Source organism: Panthera uncia, chromosome X, assembly GCF_023721935.1.
Source record: "Panthera uncia isolate 11264 chromosome X, Puncia_PCG_1.0, whole genome shotgun sequence".
Lineage (NCBI taxonomy): Eukaryota > Metazoa > Chordata > Mammalia > Carnivora > Felidae > Panthera > Panthera uncia.
The window spans coordinates 30,176,123-30,197,343 of NC_064817.1; the positions used below are offsets into that span (position 1 = coordinate 30,176,123).

Genomic DNA, 21,221 nt, shown 5'->3' on the forward strand with positions numbered 1-21,221 from the left:
CATGCTCTGTCTCTCTCTGTCTCAAAAATAAATAAATGTTAAAAAAATTTTTTTTAAATAAAATAAAATACAGAATTAGAAAGTCTGCAGCTGGTAGGGAGCCTCTGTGGAGTTTTCTCTCTTGTTTTAAGATATCTTTTTTGGGAAAAAATCATTGTCTAATTTTGTTCTCCTAATTAGGTAAATTATTTTCATGAAAGATAAAATTTACCTACTTGACAAATAAAAATTAATGTACCATCATTATGGAAAATTGGAAAATGTTAGAAACACAGAAATGTCATCTAGTATGTGAATATTTAGAGCATAGTATTATTAATATGTTGGTATTTTACTCTTCTTTTGTTATATGCCTTTATTATTTTATTTTTTAACATAGTTGTGATCTTCCTGCCTGTGTTCAGTTGAAATCTCTTCATTCTTAATAGAAATTTTTATTTAGGGGAGCCTGGGTGGCTCATTCGGTTGAGTGTCCTACTTCAGCTCAGGTCATGATCTCGTGGTCTGTGAGTTGGAGCCCTGCCTTGAGCTCTGTGCTGACAGCTTGGAGCCTGGAGCCTGCTTCAGATTCTGTGTCTCCCTCTCTCTCTGCCTCTTCCCCGCTCAGGCTGTGTTTCTCTCTCTCTCTCGAAAATGAATAAATGTTAAAAAAAAAAAAAAAATTTAAAGGGGCGCCTGAGTGGCTTAGTTAGTTGAGTGTCCGACTTCAGCTCAGGTCATAATCTCGCAGTCCGTGAGTTCGAGCCCTGTGTTGGGCTCTCTGCTGACCACTCAGAGCCTGGAGCCTGCTTCAGATTCTGTGTCTCCCTCTGTCTCTGCCCTTCCCCTGCTTGTGCTCTATCTCTCTCACTCTCAAAATAAACATTAAAAAAATTAAAAAAAGAAACTTTTACTTAGATGTTATACACTCTTATTAATTGTATAAATTAACACTGATAGCTATTATAGAATATTTCATCCTGTAAGTATCTCTTATAGGTTATATAAGCATAATTCTAAGCATTTAGGTTGTTTTTTTAAAAATTTTCTTATTCATATAAATATTGTAGTAGTGAACATTTTTATGTATAATACTTTTTCCCTGTTTAGATTTTTTTTCAGTGATATTCTCTTCATTGGCTGCATTCCTTCTAAAGTATATACATGTTAAAGCTCTAGATCATTTTGCAAAAGGGCTTTTGTAAAGAGTTTTGCTGTTTCAACCCTCCTTCAGTGTAAACTCTAACCAGCATTGAATTAAAGAAATTGGATATTTTTCTATGTTATTAAAAGTATATCATTTCAATTTTCATGTCAATTTCTTTGATTACTCATGAGGATTAAAATTTTCTGTCTTTGCTATTAATTCTATATTTCATATATAAGTTATCTGTTCATGAACTTTGCCTTTATCAGTATGGTTATGTATCTGTCTGATAGATGTCACTGATTTCCTTATTTATATTACTTTTTTTCATTTTTACGGTGAATTTTTTCTAAGATTCATTGTTTGCCTTTAGTTTTGTTTGTTTTTCAATAAATCTCTTAAAATAATTTTATAGTGAAATTTAGCTATTGTTTCCTCTGTGATTTCTAACATTCTTTTAAAGATTAGACCATCTTCCCTAGCTACAGAATTGGTATATGTGTAATACTGTTTTTTTTTTTCCTATTTTTAATGGTTTAAAACTTGTTCAACATTTTCTAAAAAAACAAAAACAATTTCTATACTTAATTTATTTTTAACTTTATTTATTTATTTTGAGAGAGAGAGCATGAAACAGGGAGGGGAAGAGAGAGAGGGAGAGAGAGAATCCCAAGCAAGCTCTGCACTGTTATTGTGGAGCCCATTGCGGGCCTTGAAGTCACAAACCATGAGATCATGACCTCAGCTGAAATCAAGAGTCAAGTGCTTAACTGACTGAGACACCCTGGCTCCCCAGTACTTATTTAATTTGTTAAAAAAAAATGTTGCTGGGTCGCCTGGGTGGCTCAGTCGGTTAAGCGTCCGACTTCAGCTCAGGTCACGATCTCACAGTCTGTGAGTTTGAGCCCCGCATCGGGCTCTGGGCTGATGACTCAGAGCCTGGAGCCTGCTTCCGATTCTGTGTCTCCCTCTCTCTCTGCCCCTCCCCCGTTCATGCTCTGTCTCTCTCTGTCTCAAAAATAAATAAACGTTAAAAAAAAAAATTAAAAAAAAAATGTTGCTGTATTTCCAGAGAGGATTGGAATGTCAAAGCAAACTTGGTTGTATCATATAACTTATCAACACCAAAGTTTACTAACGATTCAAACGATACAAATATAATCAGGCAGAGATGTAACATTTCTTTTGTAGAAGTTGGCATCTATTAGACACAGGTTTCCAAATTGTCCTTTTCTCCCTCCTTAAGATGCCTTTTGCTTTTGAATTGACTTTTGAAAGTCATTTGTAGAAACCTTTGTCTCAAAGGAAGCTGTTTTTTGTTTGGAGCTTCCCATTTTTATACTCTTAATAGTTATACATATAGGAAATGTCTATATGAGGAATTGTCATTTGCCTCATAAATCCATAAATTCCAGATATTTTTGGTTGGCCATTTGGACAGGTAATGCGTGTCAAAAGTTTTCTTTGAAATAGTCCACTAGTCAATTCCAATTTTTAAAAATGTTTATTTTGATAGAGTGCATGCATACATATGTGAGACCAGGAAAGGGACAAAGGGAGAGGGAGAATTCCAAGCAGGCTCTACATTCTCAGCATAGTGTCTGGCTTGGGTCTCGATCTCATGAACTGTGAGATTACTACCTGAGCCGAAATCAAGAGTCAGGTGCTTAACCCACTGAGCCACCCAAACACCCTTAGTCAATTCCATTTTTATGTTTGCAAGGAAACTTGGTCAAGTCCATTACTCTCTGAGATATCCCCTCAATAGAAGGATGATGCCTTAGTAGGGGACTCATAAGCTTGCTGTTATCTCTTTATTCCCAAATTACATGCATTCCTTTTAAAATTAAAATAGTGCTAGCCCAGAATTGTAATCCATCATCTCCTTCTCAAGGCTTATCCTGCACCCAAGACGCAGTGACTTTTTTCATTAATTATCTAATGAAAACACTTATTTAATGACAAGCATTTTCACTCACTTGAAACTCTAATTCTTCTTAAAAATTTTGCAATATAATTATAGTTTAAATTTCAATTAAAATTTTTATCAGAGATTTAATTGTTTTGACAATATATTGTTCATTGTTAAGCCAAGTAGTGTATCTGCGTATTTTATTTACATTCTTTCAACTTTTTATTTATCCCTGGAGTTATTAATTCCTCATTTGTCCTTAAATATTTGACAAAATCCTTCCATGCCACAAAGCTCTGTATTATGCTTATATGGACACTGTTCCACATGGTAGTCTACCCTGTCAGATAATGTGTCATAAGTTCTCATTCCCTGAAAGCAGCCCTTCTGGAGCACAACAACCTCCTGCTCCAACATGCACTGAGTGCTTTCTTTTCCTGTGACAGAACTCTTGTCTAAGACTTCCTTTCACTATAACGTGGGCATTTTCTTTTCTCTTTTCTGTCTTGACTCTCCTGTTTTTTCAGTCCCTTGCCTTCCTATTTCTTGGGTTACTTCACTGTTTAGGTAAATTACATCTTCCAGGAGCTTCTAAAGAGTGTAAGGGAGATAATTGAGAATTTCCTTCTCTGAAAATGTCTTTTATTTGCCTCTCATATTTAAATGATAATTTGGTTTAGTATGAAATTCTAGATTGAAAATAATTTTCCCTCAAAATTTCGAAGATATTATCATTACCTTCTAATTTCCACTGTTGTGTTTAGAAGTCTGATGACATTCTTCTTCCCCATCCATTACATAGGACCTAGAGTTTCCCTGTTAGAAGCTATTAGAAGCTGCTTTTTATCCCTGGTACTCCATTATTTCACAATGGTGACTTTAGTGTGAACCTTTTGTCTTAAGTTCTTGTGGACCTTTTCAATATGGAAATTCATGTCTTTCAGTTCTATAAAGTTTTCATAAATTATTTCCTTGAAAAGTTCCTTCCCACTGTTTTCTGTATTTCTTTCGTTCAGACTTCTATTGTTGTATTTTGTACTTCCTGGATTATGTTATATATATTTTAATTAAATTATATATTCTCTCCTATTATCCTTTTCCTTATCTTTTTGTTGTACTTCCCAGGATATTTTTCTGACTTTATTATGTCTTAAGAAATTATTTTGGCAGTTTTAAACTAACAAGGGTTAACTTTTTTTCTGATTATTTCTTTACATACGGACTTTTGAAAAAATAAAAACACCTTTTATCTCTACTTGTATTATTATTTCTTTGAAATTTTCTTCTGTTGACTATCCATTGTCTCAATTTTTGCTGAATTATTTCTCCTTCATATTGAGGAGTTTCTCAAATGTCTGTTGATTTTTGCCTATTCTCTCATGATCATTGGTGAGTCTTGCAGTGCTGGCTTCATTACCAACTGTTATATCATTGCCTGACAGTCTGGATCCCAGTGAATATTTAAGGTGATCAAAATGTTAGTCTGTAAGACTTTAATCTTGAGCAGTTAATTTTTTCTAGAAAATGCTTCTTCAAAGTAAAAAGATAATAAGGATCATATATCAACAACAGTATGCATGTAAATTTGATAACCAGATGAAATGGAGTAATTCCTTAAGAGACACAATCTGCCCAAACTCATACAAGAAGAAATAGACCATCTGGATAGGCCTCAATCTATTAAAGAAATTGAATCAATAATTAATAAGCTTCAAAAACAGAAAGCACCAGGCCCAGATGGGTTCATTGGTGGACTCTATCAAACATTTAGAGAAGAAATCATACCGATTCTCTATAATTCATTCTGTACAATCTCCTTCAGAGGATAGAAACAGAAAGAATACTTTTTTAACTCATTTGGAGGTGATTTTTGCCCTAATCCCAAACCAGGCAAAGACATTGCAACAATAGAAAACAACAGACTAATACCTCTCATTAGCATAGATATAAAAATCCTTAATAAAATATTTGCAAATCAAATCCAGCAGTGTATAAAAAGAATTATGAGGGCGCCTGGGTGGCTCAGTCGGTTGAGCGTCCGACTTCAGCTCGGGTCACGATCTCGCGGTCCGTGAGTTCGAGCCCCACGTCAGGCTCTGGGCTGATGGCTCGGAGCCTGGAGCCTGCTTCCGATTCTGTGTCTCCCTCTCTCTCTGCCCCTCCCCCGTTCATGCTCTGTCTCTCTCTGTCTCAAAAATAAATAAAAAAAAAAAAAAAAAAAAAAAAAAAAAAGAATTATGCACCATGACCAAGTGAGATTTATCTCATGTATGCAAGGTTGGTTCACATTCAAAAATCAAGTAATGCATTCCATCATATCAACAGACTAAAGAAGAAAATATCACATGATCATATCAATAGATGCAGGGGAAGAAAAAGCATTTCATAAAATCTAATACGCTTTCATGCAAACAACTTAGTAAATGAGGACTGGAGCATAACTTTCTCAACTTGATAAAAAATATCTACAAACACCCTAAAGCTATCATCATTTTTAATGATGAGAAATGCAAAGCTTTCTCAGTAAGATTAGAAACCAAGCGAGGATGACCCTTTTCACTCTTTAAACATTGTACTAGAAGTCCTAGCTAATGCAGTAGAGCATGAACAGGAATCAAAGGATACACAGGTTGAAAAGGAAGAACTAAATTCTTTGTTTATTGAAGATATCATTGTTTATGTAGAAAATCTAAAAGAATCGATTAAGAAAGACACTTCTGGAACTAATAACCTAATATAGCAAAGTTGCAGGATATAAGTTTAATATACAAAAGTCAATTGCTTTCCTATATACAAGCAATGAGCAAATGGAATTTGAAATTAAATACAAAATACCATTTATATTAGCATCCAACAAAAATGAAGTACTTAGGTATGAATATAACAAGATATTTATAAGATCTATATAAGGAAAGTTAAGAAATTTATCTGATGAAAGATAGCAAAGAAGAATTAAATAAATTGAGTGATATTCCACATTCATTCATAGGAAGTCTCAATATTGTTAAGATGGCAGTTCTTCCCAATTTTATCCAGAGATTCAATGCAATCTTAATAAAAACCCCAGCAACTTACTTTGTGGGTATTGCCATATTGATTAAAAGTTTATATGGAGAAGGAAAAGACCTATAATAGCCAACACACTACTAAAGGTGATGAACAAAATTGGAGGACTGACACTATCCAACTTAGAGATTTTCTACAAAGGTACAGTAATCACAAGACTTTGGTTTTGGCAACAATACAGACAAATAGATGAGTGGAATAGAAAAGAGAGCCCATGGGGCGCCTGAGTGACTCAGTCAGTTGGGCGGCTGACTTTGGCTCAGGTCATGGTCTCATGGTTTGTGAGTTCAAGCCCCTCATAGAGCTCTGTACTGACATCTCGGAGCCTGGAGCCTGTTTCAGTTTCTGTGTCTCCCTCTCTCTGCCCCTCCGCCACTTGCACTCTGTCTCTCACATTGTGTCAACAATAAGTAAACATTAAAACAATTTTTTTGAAAGAGAGCCCACAAATAGACCCACATATGTAGTCAAATGATGTTTGACATAGTAGAGGCAATATAGCTCAGAAAAGATATTCTTTTCAAAAAATGGTGCTGAAGAACAGGACATCACAAAGAAAAATGAATCTAGATATAGACCTTACACCCTTCACAAAAGTTAACTCAAGTGGATCACGGGTCTAAATGTAAAATACAAAATGTAAAAACTTTTAGTAGAAAGCAAAAGAAAAAATCTGTATGACCTTGAGTTTGGCAGTGACATTTTAGATACAACAACAGCGGCAAGATCTGTGAAAGAAGAATTGATAAGCTGGACTTCATTAAAATTAAAAATTTCTGCTCTTCAAAAGACGCTGTCAAAAGACCAAAAAGGTGTATTTGCAAAAGTCATGTTTCTTTTCACTTCTGTACTTTTGCATTGGTCAAACTCTATTATAGTGACTATTTTAACTATGTTTACATTATTCTCAGCTTAATATTTAGTATATTTTATACTCTTCTTGTCTCAAGAATAGTTTTTCTGTTATACTTGTAATTAATTATCATTAAAATACAAAATTGGAATTTTATAGATGTGATTAAACATGATATTCTATGAATGTTTTAAAGTGTGATTTTGTTTTCTCTCTGGGTACATAAAAATACAAAGAATATTTTTTATTTCAGGTTGAGAAGTATAGTAATAATTAACTATGAGCTAATATCTCTTAATATTTTATCAGTACATTTATTTTCTTCTCATAGTATTGCAAGCACCATTGAGATTATCCAGCACTGATTTTACATTTGAAATCCCATTTTATACTATGGATCCTAATAACAAAGTCACAAAAACTCAGGTATGTATAGAGAAATGATGCAGTTTACAACTTTTCTTTTTACTGTGGTTTTTAGTTTATTGAGTTGATTATTCTGAAGCATTTGTTTTAAGAATACTTTCATTTTTAGAGAACTTGCATATCTATATATTGTATTTCTCAGAAGTAATTATGAAAATATATGGACACATATAAAGCCATTTTTATATATGCATATATTTAATAGGACTATTCAAAATATTTTATTTTTTAAAGAATCTTTTCCTTTTTTTAAGTTTTATTTATTTATTTTGAGAGACATAGAGATAGTGTGAGTAGGGTAGGGGTAGAGAGAGATGGAGAAAGAATCCCAAGCAGGCTCCATGCTTGGCACAGAGCCCAATGAGGGGCTTGAACTCACGAAACCATGAGATCATGAGCTGAGCTGAAACCGAGAGGAGGACACTTAGCTGACTGAACCACCCAGGCACCCCCCAAAATATTTTAAATAGAATTAAATCATCTGTCTCTCCTTATATAAAATGGGGCTATGATTAAATTAATGTGAAATATGTTCCATACAGGTAAGGAAATGTGGTGGAAGGTAATAATAAAAACGGGAAAAGTCCAGGTATATAATAAAGTGACTTCTATGACAATCTACTCTTTTTTTCTTACTAGATATCTCTGCATCTCTCTCTCCCCTAATTAGTCCATCTAGAAAGAAAAAAGAGTGACATGAATAAAAAGGAAGCTCATACATACATAGTAGAAAATTGTATTTGTAGTGCCCCTTTATTATCTTATATATTGCATTTCCTGCAATTAATTTTGAACCTCTGTAGCTTTGAGGGCAAATTATATGGAGAAAATATTTAACATTTTATGCGTCAAATAATAGCCAAGTGCTACATGAAATTATAGAGAACAATAAAGGATCTCTTCTGACATTAAAATGTGATGGTTTTAAGCATACTATCAGTAAGACTTCTATCTATAATATAACTTCAAGGATGCAAAAGATTTTGTGTTGGGACTAGAAAGGAAGCATTAGTGAACTGAATTGGATTGAATTCCAAAAGAAAAGCAATCCCTCTATAAATATGATTTTATTTTATATCATTGAATTATTTTCAATTGGCATAATAAAAGATGATCTAGACAAGAGCCTTCTGTCTTGAGTGGCAAAGTGGTCATATTGGCCCCACAGAGAAGGAAATGTGATTCTAATATACTGCTTGGATTTGCCATGAATGATATTTACATAGTCATAATAAAATATATTATGCAGAGAAGTCGTAATATGTTTGTGGGGAAGAATTCAAATTGATCCTATATAGTGTATTACATGTAAAATGACAAGTGTTTGATATGTACAATGTGTATGTGAAGGTTAAGTTGACAGAAGGGTTGGGAATGGTAGAAGAAAGGAGTGAAACTCATTTTACTCAGTGGGTAATTAAAGGAAATTGTGTAAAGTTGACAGAAGAACTAGAGATATAAATATATTACTTCAAGTTACCAGGTGACTAATGGAAGAATTAAAATAATTTAAATATCCACAATTGGGAGGTGGAAAGGGGAGTGGAGATAGTATCTATGAGCTAAATCCTCATCTTCACTAGTGGGCACTCAAGAGACAATATCTGGGTCTGATAAATCATGACATAGCCATGTGATAGAGTAATGGCCCCCAAAGTTATCCAATTTCAATCCCTAGAATTTTTGAGTACACTATCTTCTATTGCAGAAGATACTTTGCTGATGTGTAATGTGATTGACATTAAAGACCCTAAGCAAGGGAGATTATCCTAGATGATCTAGATGGTCCCATTTGACTCATGTGAATGGTTAAAACCAGAGAAGTTTTCCTGACTGTGCTCAGAAGAAAATGTGATGACAGAAGAAAGGTAGAGAGATCTGATGTTGCTAGATGTGAAGATGGTGAAAAGGAGGCCACCAGGCAAAGAATGTGTTTGCTCTCTACAAACAGGGAATGGCAAGCAAATAGCCTTCCCTAGAGCCCTCCAGAAAAGATCATGGTTCCTTCACCTTGATCTTAGTCCGGCGATAAACCTGTTGAACTTCTAACCTACAAGACTGTAGTTTAATAAATTTGTATGGCTTTAGACTACTAAGTCTGTGGTCATTTGTTATGGCAGCAATGAAAAAGCCTCAAGTAAGCCATATCAACATTATATTGAGAATAAGGCTATAACTATCAGAGAAAATCCAAATCAGAATTAGCTAAAATTGGTTGTTTCAGGGAAGCAGAGCTGTTGATGAGAAGGAGTTGAGTGGGACAACTGGTTTTTAGAAGTATTTTAAAATTATTTGTGTAAGCTACTAACATGTATCATTTTGATAAGATTATTTTTAAAATGACAGTGGTACACATACTAAATGTTTCTTTATAGATGACTGTATCAGTTCTATTCTTGGGCTAGGATTGGAAAATGGATATTTTAGAGATCTGCCGTTTCTTCATTTCAGAATGAGAAAAATGAGGCATTCAAATGACTAGCACAATTTCATGCTCACCTTCTGTTTTAAAAGATGTTTTTTTCTTTATAAGATGCAAATTTTAGAACTAAATAGATATTTAAGTACGGAGAGACATTGGGAATAAAATCTCCTATTTTTTTAATCCTAAATATTTTAAATCAATCATACTTTAGAAAGAAAGGAAGTATGTTATTTTGTTGTGGTGCCAATTGCATGGATCATTGTATACTCTTCAAATTTTGAAGAGTAAAGTTAGAAAAATACCTAGCTCAAGGTTTTATTGTGATAGTTTGTTGCACAAGTCTGCACACATGTCATGCATATAGCTCCCAGATTTATCAGAACTTTACAAAGACAGTGCAGAGATTTTATGTATACTCTTCACACAACTTCCCGTCATGCTAACACCTTATACAACCATAGAACATTTTTCAAAACTAACAAGTTAACATTAGTACAAAATTATAAGTTAGACAGTAGACTCTATTTGGGTTTTGTTGCGACCGGCGCAACAAACACCGAGATCAGGGTCCTGAGGGTAAGGGAATGTAAGAAAAAAAAAGAGAAGAGAAGCCAGTTTGGGAACAGGAGGGTCCCCTGGGCTGATGGCCCAAGTGACGGCTTTATTGTTGCTGTACCCAATCTTTTATATCAAGACTCTTATGGATCAAGTCATTCTAAGAATAAACAGGTTTCACATGATCGCTGCCAACCAAAACATTTAGTTCTGTGTACCTTGTGAACTTTCTAAACGGGTCGCAACAAGACCTTGTTGATAGATTGCTAGCAAAACACAGTTCCCATGTTTGTTTCTATTTGACCCGGGGTAGAAAAGGGGGGTAACATTACTGCCAACACCCACAGACCACAGGCTTCAGGAATTAGATTTCTCAGCCTTGACAAGGCTTTCGTATGCCTTTGCAAGTGGGGGAATGGGAGGGGGAACCACCGGGTTGGCTGAGTCAACAGGGAGCCGTTGTTCGACCAGGTCTCAGCATGGCACCGGGGTCCGGCCTCCCACAGGGTTTTACCCGTTTTTCACTAATGTCCTTTTATGTCTCATGGTCCAATCCAGGATACCATATTGTATTTAGTTTCCTCTGATCTGTGGCAGGCTCTCAGTCTCGCTTATGTTTTTATGACCTGGTCAATTTTAAAGAATACTGGTTTGGTATTTTTTCCGAATATTCTTTAATTTTGGTTTGTCTGATTCTTTACACCTTTCTCGACCGCATTCTTATTTTTTATGAGTTTCAGGGAAGAGTGTAACAGCTGAAATGTCTTCTTTTGTCACATGTGAAGGGTGTACATGATATTGTGTATGGCTTACTGGTAGTGATAAATGTCAGGAGACTTGGAAAAAAGTTGGACAAACTGTTTTTCTTTTTTCACACTCTATTTCGGAAGTGAGTCATCAATGTCAGCCCACACTCAATGGGTTGGTGGTCACGCTCCACCTTTTGGGGGGGTTATTTACATATATTATTCAGAATTTTTCTGTAAGCATTATTATTCCTTCCCTCCTTTTAGTTATTTATTTTATTAATATATCAATGTGACTTCACAAATATTTACTTCATACTTTCAGTTATAATCCAATATCACATTATCACATTATTTATTTTGTTATTAAAATTGTTCCAGCTCTGGCCATTAGGAATTCTTTTAGACTTGTCCTTTGACATACTTCCATCATGATTTTTAAGCATTCTCTTACTTTCTGGCACTATAAAATGGTCCAGGCTTGTCTTTTATTTTGCTTGTTCCAGTTCTAGAATCAACATTTTCTTCAAGAAACCCCAGTACCATTTATGGAAGAATGGTATTTAGAAATCAAGATCTGTACACTAGATGTGCTAGCTGCTACTGGGATGTCACATGTTCTAAGCCCCTTTGGCAAATAGAATCAGGAAATATTTGTGTGTATACTAGTGAATACACACATACATAATTTGGCTATCGTTCTTTTTAAAAAAATTTTTTTTAATGTTTTTATTTATTTTTGAGACAGAGAGAGACAGAGCATGAGCAGGAGAGGGGCAGAGAGAGCGGGAGACATAGAATCCGAACTAGGCTCCAGGTTCCGAGCTGTCAGCACAGAGCCTGATGTGGGGCTCGAACTCACGGACCGTGAGATCATGACCTGAGCTGAAGTCGGACGCTTAACCAACTGAGCCACCCAGGCGCCCCATCATTCTTTTTTTTAAATTGTGTTTTAATGTTTATTATTTTGAGAGAGAGAAACAGAGCACGAGTGAGGGAGGGGCAGAGAGAGACACACACACAGAATCCGAAGCAGGCTCCAGGCTCTGAGCTGTCAGCACAGAGCCCAACATGGGGCTGGAACCCATGGACTGCGAGATCATGACCTGAGCCAAAGTGACACGCTCAACCTACTTAGCCACCCAGGTGCCCCTGTCTATCTATCATTCTATCTCTATCATCCATCCATGTATCTATTTATCTATTTAAACATGGGTTCAAACTGATGTCTCTGACTTTAATCCAGCACCACAAGGTTTATTCCAATCTTTCTTCCTTGCTTATTTTTAACTCCTTTCTCTGACCATGAAAAATCTGGCTCTCTTATTTATACTTTATTTATGTATTTTTTTACCTGTATAAAGTACAGGTAAAAGTGTATACTTTTACTAGTGTACTAGTAAAGAAGTTTCAGAATTTTTAACCTGTATCTAGAATTGCTAATATATTTGCCAACTAGCGTACAGTATTAATAAAGAGTAACTTTTTGTCTTTAGCTCTATAATTCCCAGTCCAAATACAGTTTTGCAGTTGCTTCGGCCATTCCTCCTCAGTCTCCACTAACTTCAGTGAGATTATCTCATACATTTGTAATATACTTTGTTGTAATCTACAATGTATCCTGGGGTTCCCAGTACCTTGGTTGATTGTTTTTAAGTTACTTACATTTAAGTTAACTCTTAGTGGTATATAGTTCTATGGGTTTTGAAAAATATGTAGAATAATTGTCCTACCACTTCAATACATGACAGAATGGTTTTACTACACTAAAAATCCTCAATGTAACCCCTTTGCTGTCAACTACTCCTCTTTCCACCAACACTTGGCAACCACTGGTTCTTTTTTTCCATCCAAATGATTTTGCATTTCCAGAATGACAGGTAATTTAATTATATAAAATGTGGCCATTTGGGTCTGGCATCTTTCACTTAGCAAAATATATTTTACATTTATTTATATTTTTGTGTGAATTAATACTTCATTTATTTTATCAGTAAATTTTATTCCATTGTATGGAATGTTTATCCATTCATTATTTGAAGGAAATCTTGGTTTGTTTTTTTTTTTTCCTCCATTGCTTGGCGATGAACAAAACTATTATAAACATTAACATGTACATTTTTATGTGAGCATGAATTTTCACTTAAGTAAATACTTAGGAAGGGGATTACTGGGTCATATGGTATTGTATACTTAACATTATAAGAAACTGCCAAACTGTCTTCCTAAAGGACTATACCATTTTACAGTCTCACAATCATGAATGAAAGTTGTTACTCAGCATCCTTGCTAACTAGCATAGCTTTTTGACATTTTTATTTTACCCTGGTCTCTATCCTTTGTGTATTTTTCATAGTTGTTAATATGCTATGAACATATTTGCATACCCCTTTGTTTGCCTAACATCACTTTTAAAACTGTGAATTCCACTTTAAAAAACTTTTTTTTAATGTTTATTTATTTTTGAGATGGAGACAGAGTGCGAGTGGGGGAGGGGCGGAGAGAGAGGGAGACGCAGAATCTGAAACAGGCTCCAGGCTCTGAGCTGTCAGCACAGAGCCCCATGTGGGGCTCGAAACCACGAACCATGAGATCACGATCTGAGCTGAAGTCGGATGCTTAACTGACTGAGCCACCCAGGCACCCCATGTGAATTCCACTTTTAATCACTTGACTTTGTACACAGCCTCTTCACCTTGGCATGGTAAAACAAGCTAAATTTTATATTGCATATTATAATTTTTATAAATGTCTTTTTATTTATGTATTTTGTGTGTATAAACAGGATCTTGTCTTACATAATACTTCAAAACAAGATGTGAAATGGACTTTGGATATTAGTAATAATGGCAAACTTTTCAAAGATGGCACATTCAAGATTAGTGTGCTGAGTGGGATTCTGCAACCACATAATGAAATTAATGTTTCCATAAGTTTCTGTCCAAGTAAGTCCTTTTTTCTTATATTTGTTATTGATGTTTCAATTTACCTCTCACATATTATTTAATTTTATCTTGTACACAAAAGTTTAGGTTATTTTTTATGTGTTCTTTAAATAGTTTTAAGAAGTTTCATACTAGAATTCTTTCATAACCAGCCTCAAATATGGCCCCAAATAATTCTCACCTCTTGGTATTCATGGCCTTATATAGTCCCCTCCCACATCACATAGGACTGATGTATCACCCAGAAGATATTATGAATGTGATGGCGTAAGATTTCCAAGATTAGGTCAGAAAAGGCATGGCTACGTCTAGCTTGCATTCTTGGATTGCCTGCTTTGGGGAAGCTGGCCATTGTGTCTATTTATCTCTATGTTCACTTCTTTACTGATGTTTTTTTTACAACAGCTTTATTGTACCTTTTTCTAATTGGTGTGACAAATTTTCTGTTATCACAAATCTATTACAAAAATTCTTGGTGGTTCTTACACATTTACTTTTCCAAATGAACTATAGATTATTTTCTTCCTGTTTCTAGAAAAAGACATATAATTGAGTTTTTCCCTTCAAATAATGGCATGTTTTTCTAGTAAAGTTTATTTTATAGGTATCACTATTATGAATGAGATTTTTAAGTTAATCTTTTTAATTAGCTATGACTATATAAAAAGAATATATTTATAGTTTATCTGTCACCTTGCTCCTATACTGAACTTCTCTAGTTAGATCTGGAAGTTTTTCAGAGATTATTCTGTATTGTTTTCTAAGTAAATAGTTTTTTAATATAAAATCATAGTAACTAATGAATTTTTCTCTTCATTTACAATATCTCCTCCTCTACCTTATTCTCCTCCTGAATCTGTTAATACAATGTTGCTACGTTACAATCACATTACATTTATATTACAACTGCACTAGAACTGTTACTATAGTCTGTCTGAATCTGTTACTATGGTGGCAGTTTGTTAAAACTTTTTTGATTCCAGTAGTTTTGCTTTGTATATTTGGATGTTATTAAAAGATTATGTCTTATATATCTTTTATAAATAGCATATGTATTTAAAGTAATGTTCTTTTTTCTACTAAATGCTATTTGCTTCAATGTCGTTTTATGTGCTACAGTGCCATTTTGTCTTTCTTTGGTTGATATATCATTTTATTTTCAGTCTGTGTCTTTTTAAATTTAAGACCAGTATTGTAAAACAAAGGATTTTGCTTCTTTTCTTGAGCAAGACTGAAATGTAATTTTTAGGAGGGGAATTTGACTTATTCATATTTTCTGTTATAATATATTTTTCATTTTCAAGCAGTTTCATTTTATATTTCCTTTATGTTATATTTCTTATCATTTTTCATAAATTTTATGTATTGATCCAATTTTTGTCTTATATGCTATACATCTATTTCCCTTCTATATGTCATCTTTAGACCTTTGGGAACACCTATGTGGACATATTTTTTCCTGTCAGTTCTAAGATGGAATAGTATCAATGAACTTTCCCACAGACAAAATTATATATGAATTTATTTCTTACTCAAGACTTTGTTGAAATATTTTGGAATTTTATTTTCAGTTAGGTTTTTTTTTTAAACATCATTCCATTCCACCCACTGCTTGGATCAGTGGGCTGTAGTCTTCTCCGTCTCTAAGGTATTGAGGTAGCAGGAGGCAAGACTGTAGCAGATCAAAGCCAACAGGTTGGATGAGAGTACAGGGTTCTTCAAGATCAAACAGCTGGATGGAGAATGGGATCTTTGGGGAGTTGGAATTGAGTTATAGGGGCCTTTTAAGTTGGAACCAGGGTAGCTTATGCTTGATTTTTTGGTCACCCTCATTTATTTTCTTCTGGTACAGACAATTTTTATCTTTCTTGGCTCACGTGGCACGGAATACAGCTTTCATGACTTTTCCTTAGTAGTTCTTTCCAAATCAAGTGTGCATTTATTTTCTGGTTTTCTCAGTTGTTTTTACTATTCATTAAAATGGGGAAACTACTGGAATCTTGAAGAAAAAGATGCCTTTTATTTTGCCTTACATTCTTATATTTTAAATCAGATACCATAGAGGTAAAATTCACATTCAGATGTGATTATTTTTGAAAGTATGGTTTTCTTAATTACAACTTTGTTAAAGTGTGATTCTTACACCATAAAATATATTTTTAAAAAATGTACAGTGTAGTGGTTTTTAGGATCGTCATAGATGGGTAGCCATCAAAACAGCCTAGCTTTAGAACATATTCATTGCTTGCAAAGGAAACCCTGTACCCATTAGTGGTCACTCCCCATCTCTCCCTCCACTCAGCCACTGCTGACCTTTATTGGTTGTCTCTAGGAATATGTTTACTGTGGATATTTCATATAAGTAGACTCCTATAATGTGTCCTCTTGTGATTGGCTTCTTTCACTTTGCATAATAATTTCAAGGTTAGTCCAGATTATAGCATCAATTAGTACTTAATTCCCTTCTGTTACCAATAATTGTATGGATATATCACATGTTTGTTCATAGACATTCATCTGGTGGATATTTGGATCATTTGTACTTTTTTGACTCCTGTGAATAAAACAGCTAGGAACATTCCTGTAGCGTTCTGTGAGGACACATGTTTTCATTTATTTGGTTATATATCTTAGAGTGGAATTGTTGGGTCTTAGGATAATTTGATGTTTAACATTTTAAGAAACTGCCAAACTGTTTTACAAAGCAACTGTAACAGTTTAAAATGTTACCAGCAATGAATGGGGGTTCTATTTTCTCTACATCCTTGCTAACTCTTTTGTGATCTTTTTTATTATAGTTATCCTAGTGACTGTGAAATAATATGTCATTGTAGTTATTATTTGCATTTCCCGGATGACTACTGATGTTGTGTATCTTTACATGTACTTATTGTCAGTTTGTATATCATCTTTGGAGAAATGTCTGTTCAAATCCTTTGTTGATTTTAAAATTTGGTTGTCTTTTTGAGTTTACATTGTTCTTTATGTATTCTGGATAAAATTATTTTATAAGTATAAAGCATTTTATTTCATTCTGAGATTTCTCTTTTCACTTTCTGATGATGACAGCTAACGCAAAATAGCTTTTAGTTTTGATGAAGCGTATTTTATCCAATTTCTCTTTTTTTAGTTTAGCTTTTCAGTGTCTTATCTATGAAAACATCACATAACCCGAGGTCATGGTGATTTACTCTTATGTTCTCTCTTAAAGTCATATAATTTTATCTCTTACATTTAGGACAATGGCTTATCTTGAGTTACTTTTTAATATGCTATAAGGTAGGGCTCCATCCTCATTCTTTTGCATGGGCCTATCTGCTTGTCCCAGCACCATTTATTGAAAAGAATATTGTTTCCCCATTGAATTGTGTGTGTATACACACACACACACACACACATATACACACATACACATACACACACACATATATACACACACATACACACACACATACATACGTACATACACACACACACATAAATCTATGTAAAGATATTTTATATAGATATGTATTAATTCTTCATGAAATGTTTAGTAGATTTCACCAGTGAATCCATTTGGATTTTGCCTGTTCTTTGTGAGAAGTTTTTTGATTGCTACTTTACTTCTGTAACTGAGTCCAAGTTCATTCTCCTCACTGCACAATAGGCCAGTAAGTGGAGAGGCAAGACATTAGGGAAAGGAAAGCACTTTGTTTGGAAAGCCAGCAAACCAAAGAGATGGCAGACTATTGTCCCGAAGAACCATCTCCCTCAGCATGAAATTGGAGTTTCTTTTATGTTAGCAAAAGGAGGAAGTGGGAAGGGTTGGAGTCAAAAGGTAACTGACTTCTGTAGACATCTGAGGAGATAATGTATGTCCTTGGACAGTTGATCTTTGCATACAGGAATCTATCTGGTCATGTCATTCCTATAAATCTTAGGCATAGCATAGTCATTTCTGTATGTGCTTCCTCATCTCCTTAGGTGAGATAGATTTGGGTAAAAAGCAGTTTTTGCAAATCTTAGCTGTAACATGGCTACATGCAGGGCTCAGCAGAAGTTTCTAAGCTATAGGTCACAGCAGCAAGGAAAATAGAATCAGTGTGGAGTCAGACATGCTGTTTCTCCCTGTTATAATCCCTTTCAATAAGTCAATTCACATTTTATATTTCTTATTGTATCAGTTTAAGTACTTTTTGTGTTTCTAGGAATTTGTCCATTTTATCTACATTATCTAATTTGTTTATATACAACTTTACATTGTGTTCCTTTATATTTTTTTTATTGAGTTTCTGTAAAGTGAATAGTGATTTTCCCTGTCTTATTTGGGACTTTTGTAATTTGAATCTTCTTTTTTTCTTCGTCATTCTTGCCAAAGGTTTTTCAAATTTGATATGCTTTTCAAAGACCAACTCTTGATTTTATTGATTTTCTTAATATTTTCCTATACTCTATTCAACTAATTTCTGTTCTAATATTTATTATTTCCTCTCTTTTTGGTTTGGTTGTAATTTGCTCTTTTTTACCTTGTTTCTTATGTTGCAAAGTTAAGTACTTATATCTTCTTTTTTAAGATAAGCAATTTATGGCTCTAAATTTTACTCTGAGCCTTGCTTCTGGTACATCCCATAAGTTTTGGTATGTTTTGTTTTTATTTTAATTCATCCCAAATTACTTTGTAAAATTTCCTTTGCTATTTCTTCTTTGACACTTAGTTATTTGGGAATGTGTTGTAGAATTTTCACATATTTGAGAATTTCCAAAATTTCACGTTGTTATTGATTTCTAATTTTATTCCATTGTTGTCACAAAACATACTGTTTATGGATGCAGTCATTTTATTTTGATTATTTTTTTAATTTTTTTTAATATTTATTTTTGAGACAGAGAGAGACAGAACATGAATGGGGGAGGGTCAAAGAGAGAGGGAGACACAGAATCTGAAGCAGGCTCCAGGCTCTGAGCTGTCAGCACAGAGCCCAACGTGGGGCTCAAACTCACAGACCGTGAGATAATGACCTGAGCTGAAGTCGGAAGCTCAACCGACTGAGCCACCCAGGTGCCCCTTTTTTGATTATTTTTTAATGCTATAAATTTATTTTTTTATTTTTTTAAGTTTGTTTATTTATTTTGGGAGAGGGTAAGACCCAGAGAACACGAGTGGGGAAGGGGCAGAGAGAAAGGGAGAGAGAGAATCCAAAGCAGACTCTGCACTGTTAGTGCAGAGCCCAACACGGGGCTCAAACTCATGAACCATGAGATCATGACCTCATCCAAAATCAAGAGTCATACGCTTAACTGTCTGAGCCACACAAGTGCCCCTGGATTCAGTCAATGTAAAGGCTTACCTTATACCCTAAAATATGATTTACCTTCAAGAATGTTCAACATGCACTTGATTTCTTTTTTTTTTTTTAAGATTTTTTTAATTTTAAGTAATCTCTATACCCAACATGGGGCTCAAACTTAAAACCCTGACATCAAGAGTCACATGCTCTACCAACTAAGCCAGCCATGCTCCCTCACGTGCACTTGAGAAGTGTATATATTCTGTTCTTGTTGGGTAGAATGTTCCATAGATGTCTTTTAGATCTATTTTGTTTATAGACCAAAATATTTTATTTCTTTAGTGATCTTCTACCTATTTGTCTTATCCCCAATTGAGAGTAGAATATTAAATTCTCAAAGGGTTATTACTGAAATATCTGTTATTTCTTGTTTCAGTTTTACTGTTTTTTTTTTTCCTTGTGTACTTTGTGGCTCTGTTAGGTGTATTTATGTTTATAATTGTTTTATCTTCTTCGTGGATTGTCCTGTTATCATTATATAATGTCCTTCTTTGTCTCCAGTATTGATTTTTAATAGTTATTTTGTCTGATATTAGCATAGCCACTGCAGCTGTCTTTAAGTTACTATTTGCATATATAGAATTTCTCCATCCTGTTACTTTCAGTTGAATTGTGTTTCTGAATCCAAAGAGTGTCTCTTATAGATGGCATGGATTTGGATCATTTTTAAAAATTTATTTTGCATATCTCAGCCTTCTCATGGGTGTGTTGAGTCATTTTACACTTACTGATTAATTAGCGATGAAGTAAGACAAAGATTTACATTTGCCTTTTGCTATTTGTTTTCTGTATTTTTGAGAGACAGAGAGAGGCAGCATGAGTGAGGAAGAGGGAGACACAGAATCCAAAGCAGGCTCCAGGCTCTGCACTGACAGCAGTGAGCCCATGCTGGGGCTCAAACTCACAAACTGTGAGATAGTGACCTGAGCCAAAGTCAAACGCTCAACCGACTGAGCCACCCAGGTGCCCTAGAATGAATTTTTCATTTCAGTCATTATATTTTTCAACTCCACAATTTACATATATGCTTATATATACGCATATGTATGTACAATGCTTGAATTTTCTTAGGGACAGTTCCTGTTGACAGCCTTTTTGTGTGTGTATATGGATCATTCATTATTGACTTAGGATATTTTCATTTATACCCGGTGTGATCTTGGCCTTATTCTTTGAGCTATCCTTAGCAACTGCCATTTTCTTCTAGCAGGCATTGGTAATTGATTATGCTTTTCTTCTGTCATTTTCTTATCTTGTAATCTGACTGTGGTGTAAGCCTCTTATCCCAAGCCATGGTCAGGGCCTTTATGTCCCATTTGTTTTCTTTGCCTTGTAGTTGCATCCTTTGCCATCAATATCACCTGAAGTGGGGTAGATATACTTTATCTCCACTTTGGCTAGACTTGTTATGCTGGCCACCAAGCAGGGCTGCCTTATATTCTCAAGGCTTTCAAGAGTTTAAGTGGGTGTTTTTTACTTTTCGTTCCCTCTCATCTCTTTCTTGGACTGGCACAGGGATGGAGGCTGGGGCTATGGTAGAGTAGGTGACCCATACTGATCTCTAAGCAAATCTCCAGTCCCTTCTGAATCCAAACCATTGTTCTTGAATCTAATTTGTGTGGTTAGACCCTTACTTTCCTTAGATAAGATTGTTCTCAGTTCTCATTTAAATAGCCTCAATGTTTCGCAACCCATTGAGCACGTAAGTTAGAAAATTCTCCACATGAGAATCCCTGCTGCATAAAAATATAGAATTTTTCTGGTAATGAGCTTTAGGAAGTGAAAGTATTGACTACTAGCTTCTTTATGCAAACTGAAGCAAAAGAACAGATGGAAG

The 21,221-nt window shown here is 34.6% G+C and overlaps 1 protein-coding gene across 1 annotated transcript in view; it reads left to right on the plus strand.

Moving 5' to 3' along the window:
* The window catches only part of LOC125931257 (cilia- and flagella-associated protein 47-like), a 111,817-nt gene that overhangs the window by 40,014 nt on the left and 50,582 nt on the right, over positions 1-21,221 (plus strand). The window contains exons 10-11 of the mRNA XM_049643221.1: positions 7,289-7,383; positions 13,895-14,054. Of these exons, the coding sequence (XP_049499178.1) occupies positions 7,289-7,383; positions 13,895-14,054 (255 nt within the window). The remainder of the gene's footprint in view (positions 1-7,288; positions 7,384-13,894; positions 14,055-21,221) is intronic.